Source organism: Hibiscus syriacus, unplaced genomic scaffold (assembly GCF_006381635.1).
Source record: "Hibiscus syriacus cultivar Baekdansim isolate YM2019G1 unplaced genomic scaffold, ASM638163v2 tig00110429_pilon, whole genome shotgun sequence".
Classification (NCBI taxonomy): Eukaryota; Viridiplantae; Streptophyta; class Magnoliopsida; order Malvales; family Malvaceae; genus Hibiscus; species Hibiscus syriacus.
Genome location: NW_024062733.1, coordinates 12,270,035 through 12,281,009, shown reverse-complemented (window position 1 = coordinate 12,281,009; position 10,975 = coordinate 12,270,035). Strand labels below are relative to the sequence as shown.

The window sequence follows — 10,975 nt, the reverse complement described above, 5'->3', positions numbered from 1 at the left end:
TGGTCATTTTTTATTAATTTAGAGGTGTTTATAAGTAATATTATCTATTATAAAATATAATCATCTTTTTTTATTAAACAAAGGTTGTTTTTTTATATAAAATTTAGATTAAAAATTGTTAGGCTATTATTAGGTGTTTTTCCTGAAAAATCACCGGTGACTGATATATTTATCGATCTAACACTGGTTAGATTATATTTTTCGATCTAACACCTGTAGCAGTAAAGTGTGTTCTCTGTCCCGCGTTATATGCTGATTTGACGCTATGTGGGGTATAGAACGCCCCCTATACCGCGCTATACGCTGACATGGTTTACACGTGGGTATAACGCGCCCTCTGATCCGCGCTATACGCCACGTAGGGGTATAGTGTTGCCCCTGCTCAGCGTTATACCTGGGTATGAATTATATTTAGCGCGGACCCTGGTCTGCGCTATATCTTTTATCTGAATAATTACATATAACGCGGTGCAGGTATCGCGCCTTATATGGTTATAAATACCCTTCACTTCCGGTTAAGTTTCTCACATCTCTCCTCTCAACTTATAAATTAATACAACAATTCCACCAACGAGTAATAATTCTGGTAATTTTCTCATATTTGATTTAGAAGTTCGTGCAATTTTTCGTTATAAATTTTGTTATAATTTTTTTTATTATACTTATTATTTATTATGATTATTTGAAAAAATATTATACTAATTATTTTCAATTATTTTTTTGTGTTTGTAAAATTGAAAAGCAGGAGCATATGTCAAAATAGTTTTGCGGTACAGGTAATAATATAAAATTATATTATTTAAATTATTTTGACGTGTAAAAAAATTATTGTGTTATATTTTCGTTCATATATAATTTATTTAATCAGGTTTGTTTCAGTTATTTTTTTGCAGATATAATATTGTCGCACTTTTAAACTCAAAGAATGGCGCGACTTTCAACTATTGTTTATTATGATGGTGAAATTCGAGAAGATGAAACCGACGTTGTTTTCGTATCAAATGAGCGTGTTAAAATATCATTCAAGAGAAACATAACTCTTGAGGAGCTGATAACGAAGATTTCGAGGAAGATTCATGTTGGAAGTAGTAGAAGAATGTCGTCGTTGCAGTACATATTTCCAACATCATTGTTGCCATTAACTTATACAGTGTTCGAACTTTCGAACAATGATGATGTTCAAATGATGGTTGAAGCTCAAAGTAAATATTCAGACGCTGCTATTGAGATATATGCACATTTTGTTCAAGTGTGTGATGTTCGGGGTCAATCATTAAGCTCCAACTATGGGCTGGCTGAACAAGTTGATCAAGTTGACAGTCCGACTACAGTAATGTGTAATGATTTTAATGCCATAATGGGGAGACATTCATCCGCAACTCCTTACGATATATACCGAGGTGGGTCCACGAACAATCCGTATGACAACACTACGCGTCCAGTTTAAGGGGAAGACATTCATCTGCAAATTTCTTTGACCATATGGAGATGCCATCGATGCAACCATCTGTGCAGTTTCCATTTGACATGATGGCTTCAAGCTCTAGGGGGAGGCATTCGACTGCGAGCTTTTTCGATCTCAATGTCGATATGCCTTCAAGTTCAAAGGGAAGGTGTGCAAGTAGTAGGTTCTTCGACCTAAATATGGAGAGCATGGAGGAACCATCATCTCCACCAGAAGAACCGCTTCGTGAGCCTGGTGCGGATGGTGCTGAGACTGGACTATTCATTCACCCAGAATCACCACAATTCAACTTCGATGATGATGAAGTTCCAAGAAATGTGGCACAAACTGACCCTCCTGCACACATGTATGAAGTTAATTATGGTGCAATGTATGGGCCAGAATTTGCAGATATGCCTCATCTCGATGGAGTTTTCAAGCAAAGAAGAAGCGGTGATGGCTATAAAAAATTACAATATCTGTAATTCTGTTCAGTCCAGAGTCAATCGATCGACGACTGAAAAATATGTATGTTATTGTGCCCGACGCGAAAACGGATGCAATTGGATGGTTCACTTATAGAAAATGAAGAGGAAAAATAACATATGGGAACTAACAGTATACAACGGTCCTCACACATGTTGTGCTGGAGGGGTCAACCAAGATCATCCCAACTTGGACTCTGAAATGATATGTCAAGCCATCATGCCCATGGTAAAAACAAGCTCTCATATAGTTGTTGCAGTGTTGATTTTAGCTATACAATCGCAGTATGAGTACACTGTCTCCTATAAAAAAACTTAGTTGACAAAACAAAATGCCATTGTCAAACTTCATGGCGAATGGGATGCATCTTACAACGAACTTTCAGGTTGGTTTAGGTTGGTGCGGACGTTGAATCCTGGGATAATTGTGGACTTCGAAACCTCCTATACATACCATAATGATCGAATTCTTCGCGATCGAAGCCAATTCTAATGGATTTTTTGGAGTTACCCACTGTGCGTTATTGTTGCCAAATACTACAAGCATGTGGTCCAGATCGACGAGACTTTCTTGTATGGAAAATACAAGCAAGTTTTATTATTGGAAGTTGTCCAAGATGGCAATCGCAGCATATTTCTAGTTGCTTTTTCTCTTGTCGAAGGAGAAGATACAAATTCTTGGGCTTTTTTCCTCCAAAATTTACGTGCACATGTTATCACGAGGGAAAACATCTGTGTCATTTCAGATCGCAGAGCTGGGATCAAAGCAGCAATGGAGTCTTTGGGTCCAATGTGGCAACCACCCTTTGTCCAACATAGGTATTGTCTTCGACACATTACTGCGAACTATCATGGAATGTACAAGAAGAATGATGAGCGTCAATTAATTGTACGCATGGGTAAGTGAAACTGATGTAGTTTGTTTTCTTTCAATCGTTTTAATTTTGCAAAGAAATCAAGTTAGTAAGTTATACTTTTTTTTATCAGGTTACGAACTACTTCCTCGAACGTTTGAATCAATGCTTCAAGATTTGCGGGCGGAGAACGAGGAAGGATACGATTACATCAGTCTCATCGATAAAGAAATATGGACGAACGCATATGATGGTGGATATCGATATGGACACATGACGACCAACTTGGTAGAGGCAATCAATTCAACTTTAAAGGGTGCACGTCACTTACCAGTAGCGGCTTTGGTAAAGACTATATATTTTCGTTTGGGGGCTCTTTTTGCGAAGCTCAGGGGACAAGCTCAAACCTGGATGTAAGGCGGTCATGTCTATCACCCTAGATTAGTTGCAGATCTACAGAAAAAAATTGATGCATCAAATGGAATGTCTGTAACAAGCTTCTCTAGAAGGCATGAAATGTTTCGTGTCACAGAGTTGTCGCGACCTCTTCAAGGGATTGAAGTTGTGTCGTTAAGAGTAAATCTAAGGGACAGAACGTGCGACTGCGGGTTTTTTCAAGCTCTGAAGTATCCATGCTCTCATGTGATAGCAGCTTGCTCGCATACACGTCAAGACTATAACCATTTTGTGGATCCCGTATACCTACTATCTGAAGTTTTTAAGGTATACGAATTTGAGTTTCCCCCATAGGTAATGACAAAGACCCTGATGAGGTTCAAGATTGGCTTCCGATTGTACCAAATTCGAGTTTATTGAGGGTGCGTGGTCGTCCAAAATCCAATCGAATTCATTGCGATATGGATATTCGAGAAATATCTAGACAAGACAGAAGATGTGGGCATTGTAGATGTAATATCCTCCATGCCGGGTTAGTGATTAATTTGCAAAGTTTTAACATTTGGTGATTAAAGTAGAATAATTATATAGTTTAAAAATAATGGTTAGTAAATATGAAATGAATGTAAGGACAAAATGGTCATTTGTAAGGAAAAATTATAATTAAAAAAATGTTATGGGGTTATATTATAACCCACGTGGGGCTTGTGGAGGAAACAAATGTTTCCAGAATCCTCTCATTTCTTCTTCCTTCTTTCTTATCTTCACTCTTCTCTTCTTCCAAACGTGAAGACCCAAGTTTAAGGTAAGAATTTGAACCTTGGTAGTTTCTTTGATGTTTAGCTTGGAAATTGAAGTTTGGATGTTATATAAGCTAAAGGAAAGCTTATATGACATTAAGACAACAAGATAAATGTTTTAGAGATAGATTTGGAAAATGAGTTTTTAGATGAAATTTTGATATGGATGAGTTTTTGAAGTTTGAATAAGATTTTTGACTTGTCAATAAGCTAACTAAGAAGTATGAGGTGTTAGAATTCAAATTAGAACATGTTGGAATTTGGGTTAGATTCTTAAATTCTACATGGAGAATTAGATTTCTAAGTTTTAGAAATATTTAATGGATAATAATTAGCTTAAGTAAGAGTATGCAAGTTAGGAAATAAGAAAGAGGATGATATATGAAGTATTAAGCTGAAAAGAGTGGATTTTCGGGCATAAAAGAGGATTCTGGGCAGAGTGCATCGATGCATATTCATAGTGCATCGATGCATAAAGTTTAAAACCCAGAAATTATTTGAAGGTGTATCGATGCATTGGTAATGCATCGATGCACTCTTTTAAAATAGAAACATCGAATGCAATTAGTGCATCGATGCATAAGTCATGCATCGATGCATCCCAATAATAATACAACATCGAATGCATTTTATGCACCGATGCATCAGTAGTGCATCGATGCATACCTTCATTAAAGGATGAAATTGGCTTTTCTATGAGTCTAAGGAATGATAGTTTAGAATATATTAATTAGTATACTGATAAGTATCATTGAATTATTATGTAGATACTGAGCCTACACGAGTTCGGGAATAATCTACAAGTAGGATCGATCGAGGAAAAGGCAAAGAAATATAGGTGAGTGCATATGCATAGCATAATTATAGAAATATACTCAATTCTAGACTTGTGATAAGTCTAGATTTTATATCTTGGTACATGAGCATATCATGTATTATGAGACATGACATGAGTTCATATAAAATGCATTATATGACATGAATATGTGGGAAAAGTTATGAGCTATGTGAAAAGGTAAGAATTTACATGTCTACGCGATATAGACTACGTGAAATGTAAAAGCCCATGTTATGTAGATGAGAACTATAGGTATAGTTGGCATGCCAAGGGTAGAGGGTCTACGCGGTCCTTCGGGACATATGTATATTCTTTGGAACATGTGTGAAGTCTTGGAAAGACACATACTTGATCCCTAGTATATGTATATGATTCTTAAGGAATTCTATGTGGTCCTTATGGACATCATTATATGGCACTACGGTGCAATTCTACGCGGCACTTCAGTGCATTTATACGAGCTGTGGTGACAGCATAGTGCACAACCTCACATTACTCAGATACCTTAGGTTCTCAATACGATATCATGGGCCAATAAACTTATTCATACAAATTCATGAATGCTAAAGTAATATGCTTACAGGTATGGATATTGATGATGTAGACTACATTGATTAAGTACATGTTTGCATCTCATTTCATATCATTATGACAAGGTCATTACATTGCTTTGTTATTATTATTACATTGCCTCACTAAGTCGATGACTTAGCGTGTGAGTGTTTCACACGTAGGATCCGAGAAAGTAGACGAGACAGGTTAAGCAGCTTGACAGCATTACTCCTGCAACCACCAGATCAGAAGCAACTTAATCAGTAGGTCATTTTGTTATGTAAATGACAGTTGTCATGTAATTAAAGGGTTAAGTTGTGTATGCTCTGAATATTTTGGTAAACTTATATTACAATATGTATATTATCGTATTTTCTTAATATAATTTCAAATATTTTGCTATTATTTGTTAAAAGTTGTGTTTTAAAGTCAATGTAGTATCTCTGACTCATATCCGGGTCGGGTACGGGTTGGGGGTGTTACAGTAGAAACCCAGGACACACTAGAAAAACATGTCCACTTTTGTTGCCATCAAGTAACAATTGATGAGGAAATGATGTATTTGTTTATCAAATAATAATTATTGTACTTTGATTTGCATTTACTTCAAGTTAATGTCATTCGATAATCGCTGATGAAGATTAAAAAAACGAACACAATCATTAAATTTTATCAAACTAATAACAATTTGGTATTTGAATATAATTTTAAATACAACAAACTTACAATAAGAATTAAATGGTAAATGATAACCAAATTACAATAACTGATATTAAATGGTAATAAACAAAATTAACTGAAATACATTAAAAAAAGTCCAACAAATTTAACAAAATAAAGTAAGTATTAAATGAGAAATAATAAAAAATTACAATTTAACAAAATAAAGTAAATACAAATATAATAAAAAAATATATCGATGTTTGCGACGCAAATGTGTTTCGCAGGGCGGTGGATGTCGGTCTCGAGGAGGATTTCTTCGTATCACTGATTCTGACTCATCGTTGTCATCATCATCACCATTGTCGTCGTCGTCGTCGTTGTCGTCGTTGTCATCCTGAGCAGGTATATTAGGTTAATGAGGAGCTGATGACGATGAAACACCTCCATAGAATAAGGACCCTGGAGGTATATGACTGACTATCCCACTGGCCTGCGAAAACTGGAAAAACTCATAAATCTCAGACATCGCTGAGTGTGAAAACTGTACGGGAGGTGTTTGTGCTGCGACCATGGGTGATGAGGTTGAACCCGCCAGATATCCAGCATATGAACCCCAAGTCGGATATGTAAACATAGACCCATAATAGCCTCCAGGAGGGGTCATCTATGACGGTGGCGGCGGCGGGGTCATAAAACCAGGTGAAGGCGGCGGTGGCGGCATTTGGTAATGGAAAGACGACGGCATCATATATGGATGCGACATCATAAATGGCTGCGGTGGCTGCTGTGAAGGTCTTGCTGGTGCAGCTGAGGATGAACCGGAAGTACCTGCTCTCCATCCATGAGTCGGGGGACGATGTTGCTGTGTCGGTGAATGTCTCTGTCGACGTCGCAGAAAGGTCTGCCCTCGTGCATCCTTGGGAAGCAGAAATGGTTTCCCGTTACTGTTGAACCACTCATAATAACCGTCAGCAACACTCAAGAGGTCAAGTAAAATGGGCTCTCTATGGGGAAGACGTCGATGTCGATCCTCCCACAACACGACCCACTCATGATGCTTGACCAGCCAATCTGTATATGTCTTGCCGCGTCTATCTAAGCTATGCAACTCATCCATATTGCGAGGTGCTTCCGGAATTGGTTGAAAACAACCAAACTGTCGGAGCATGCGATCAGTAGAGTGCCACTCGACGGTCGCATAACAGATCAGAGGGATCATCGCCATCCAAACATCTGATGGGCCCCTCAACTCAGGTGGGATCACCGCAGTATGCATGCTCGTGCATACATATTAACTTCATCCTCAGAGGCGTCTGCGCTCAACTCCCGAAAATTGGCATCTAACCATTTTAACGGTATCCTACCTCCGATAAAACTTTCTGGGACACGTCCTAGATTATCCCGGCACAAAGTAGTCCAGGAACCCTGCGAGATCCCTGATATCACATCTCCATCCACCGGAAGCCCTGGGTGCATAGCAACATCCTCAAGTGTAATCGTGCACTCTCCGCACGGAAGATGGAATGTGTGGGTCTCCGGCTTCCACCGCTCTACTAAGGCATAAATAAGGTCTAGTTCTATCTTATAGTGACCCTGATATCTACCTATGTAACCAAATCCAACCTCTACTAAATACGGCAATACACGGCTAGGTATCACTAACTTAAGATTCCTAATAAAAAGATCTAATACACGGTCATTCTACTAAAATTAAATAATTACACAAATTAATTCTTAATCTAATAATCATGCATTAAATAAATCAACAAATTATTACAAATAATTTAAATTAAATTTAAAACGTTAAAATGTTACCGTATCAGCAAAGTGTCGAGATATATGATTTTCATCCAAGCGAAGTAGACCGCCTTCCATTATATATATGCAAAAAAATTATATTAGTAAAATATTAAATAAAGTAAAATGCTTAAATAAATTAAATATATAATATTAAAAGTATTATAAAATATACCTTAAATAGATAGAGAATTTGAGAGAATTTGAAAGAATTTGAAAGAATATGATGTGATGAAAGTAATAGAGGATGGATGTATTTATAGGAGGATTGGGGGTAATTAAAGGTATATCGCGCCTCCTGTACCGCACTATACTTCACGTGTCAGATAAATAACTATAACGTGGATAAGGGGTCGCGCTATATCCACGTGTAAGTCATGTCAGCGTATAGCGCGGTATAGGGGACGCTACACCCCACGTGGAGCCAAATCAACATATAACACGGGTCAGAGAGCGCGCTTTACTCTACGGGTGTTAGATCAAAAAATATAATCTGACTGATATTAGATCAATAAATATACCAATAACTGATGATTTTTCGAGAAAAACGCCCTATTATTATACCCCATGCCTTTACACGGTAGTCCAACGACAACGGTGTGCTTGTGATCGCATAATTTACTATATCAAATTGATCAAACAATATCTGGGCCTTGAAAATGAATAAACCAGGCCGCTCTAACTCGGTAGCCTAACTCAGTTGCACTTTACAAGTAGGGCTGCAAAAATGGCGGAAACAAAGCCTCGGAGTTGCACTTTCACTCTCCTATTTCCAGCAACTCTTATCCGGTATCCGAGAAAAGGAGAAAGAGATGAGAGGGCGGTCAATTCTGCGTCCAATTCTTTTCCGTCAAGCATTCAGTGTCCGCTCTATTTCATCATCTTCTTCTCAGATTTCAATTTCCAATCTTATAAAACTAGCCTTTCTCGAACACGAACTGGCGCTTGGTATTCTTTTACCGTCTTTGTTAGATTTTCCCCCCTTTGAACATCGAAAAAAGAGTATTTTTTAACCCAAAATGTAATTTGGTTCTTTGATGTCAGTTCCAAAGAACGTTGTCCCCGTTAAGACGGAAGAAGAGTTCTACACCGCAGCTAGCAAAATTCAAGGCCAATCCGTGCCGGCTGTTCTCTATTTCACTGCTACATGGTGTACTCCTTGTAAGTTTTTCTGAATTCAATTTCACTTGTTTTAATTTTCTAATATCAAAGGCATTGGCTTTGTTTCATTGATATTTGTTGTTTTCCATCTCTTTGCAGGCCGATTCATCGGTCCTCTCATGGTCGAGTTGGCTCGGAGAACTCCCGAAGTAACGTTTTATAAGATAGATGCCGATAAGGTAAAAAATTATATATATATTCGTTTGTTGAATTTATTAGCTTCATAATTTTCTGGTTTTGGGGTGTGTGTATATACGTTCTTTTGGTAATATGTTTTCGCATTCTAGAATTTTATAAGTTCATCTCCTCAAATTTTAGAAGTTTGTTCCTTACATGATAACGATATACCTAAAATTTTAGAAGTATGTCGTCTAACATAAAGTCCTGCTTCTCTATATATATTTATATGTGTGTGTGCTAATGTTGTCCGCGTGTTGCAGGAAGGTCTTGCTGGCATATTGGAAGAACTAAATGTAACATCTGTGGTAAATAACATTCTTTTAATTCTGGTTGCTCAGTACTTGAAGTGCAACCCACATTTTTTTGCTGTTCCTCATTTGTTCTCTTGAATGATTATAGTTCGGTTAATCATATTTTTTTTCGATATTAAGTTTCCGAGAGTGTTTTCCGTTCTTTATATGAACACGATTCTTTGTTCTATCACTAATATTTCATCTTTGGATACAGCCAACCATACATTACTTTAAAGAAGGCAAAATGGAGGATGAAGTTGTTGGGGCTGATGCTACACACATAGTTCTTACAATGAATAGACTTTACAACATGTAACCATTCTTCGCTTTTTACTTTCTTATTTTGCTGCTTTCTTGAAAATGAGTTTATTCACTTTATATATATATATATATATATATATATATGATTTAGATGTTTGATATATTGTCTACTAAATTATCCAATTATTGTATTCTGTTTGAACTTGTGGATTTTGCATTTCTGCCTTTTCTGTTTTGTTGAAAGCTATAAATTTGGAGTGTATTATTTTGGTTTCCTCGAAAAATTTTGTAATTTGTTGATTATCCGTTGTTTTGTTTTCCGGAATGGATCCGAAGGCGGAGGATTCAATCGAAGATGTACCTGACAAAATTGATGCTTGATGGCAATTACCAAGCCTTTTCTCAAGCAAATAAGGGAAATGAAGGCTTGTAGGATACTTCTCTCATCCTTTTCATTTAGGTATGATATATTCATATGTGCGGTTTGATTTGTTAATATCTTTTAAATTTCACAGATGTAGACTATTTTTATGGTAATGCGTAGGTTGATTTGGCATAGTTGCCTTTAAAATTTTGAGATTCCATACCAGGGATGTTAATGGCATAGTTGTGATTGTAAAGCTACTCACGTACGATTTGAAAAAAGAATAGGTTTCTTCTTAGTCTTATCGAGCCATACTCGAGTTATCGAGCAAGCCGAGTTTAAATAATTCTTTATTCAAGTGGTTTGTATGACTAGTCGAGTCTTTTCTGGATAAATGATTTTTTTCCATTCATCCAAGAAGCAACATTAATGCTTCTTAAGTTTATATAGGTCTGGTCGAGTCTTTTTTTGTATATGACTCGAGTTTTAACTCGAGATTGAATATGTTAATCGCATAAACGAGCTTATTCAAATGGTCCCAGATATGTGATCTTATGTTAAGTTGGTCTCGAGCTTGAGTTGAGATTTGAGATGTTACATGCACAAACTTTTACCTGTTGCATTATAGCTTTGTTTTCATTCTGAAAACGATGAAATCACCTCGTCTTTTGAACTTTGTTGGTGAACTTGGAAATTATCAGTGGCTCCCCTTCTACCATGAAGAAGAAGATTTAGGATACAAGTTGCTGGTAAGAAAGTAGGCATAATCTGAAAAAAATACACCTGATTAAATGATTAAATAATTACTGACTTTTACTTTTTAGGAGCATTTTAGCCTCTAACGTTTTATTATAGCGCAAAAGGACTCTTAATATTTGACCTAATAG

At 36.8% G+C, this 10,975-nt stretch overlaps 1 protein-coding gene across 1 annotated transcript; it reads left to right on the top strand.

Moving 5' to 3' along the window:
* The first annotated feature begins 8,530 nt into the window (after positions 1-8,530).
* On the top strand, positions 8,531-10,374 carry LOC120124890 (thioredoxin O1, mitochondrial-like). The gene is made up of 6 exons (XM_039143454.1): positions 8,531-8,777; positions 8,874-8,990; positions 9,090-9,169; positions 9,431-9,475; positions 9,678-9,775; positions 10,061-10,374. The coding sequence occupies exons 1-6, from the start codon at positions 8,642-8,644 to the stop codon at positions 10,155-10,157; spliced, it is 573 nt and encodes a 190-aa protein (XP_038999385.1). The 5' UTR covers positions 8,531-8,641; the 3' UTR covers positions 10,158-10,374.
* Positions 10,375-10,975: the final 601 nt, after the last annotated feature.

Coding starts and splice junctions, on each gene's coding strand:
- LOC120124890 (XM_039143454.1), top strand. CDS start 8,642: ATGAGAGGGCGGTCAATTCTGCGTCCAATTCTTTTCCGTCAAGCATTC. Junction 8,991..9,089: donor TGCTACATGGTGTACTCCTT/GTAAGTTTTTCT, acceptor ATCTCTTTGCAG/GCCGATTCATCGGTCCTCTC. Junction 9,170..9,430: donor ATAAGATAGATGCCGATAAG/GTAAAAAATTAT, acceptor CGCGTGTTGCAG/GAAGGTCTTGCTGGCATATT.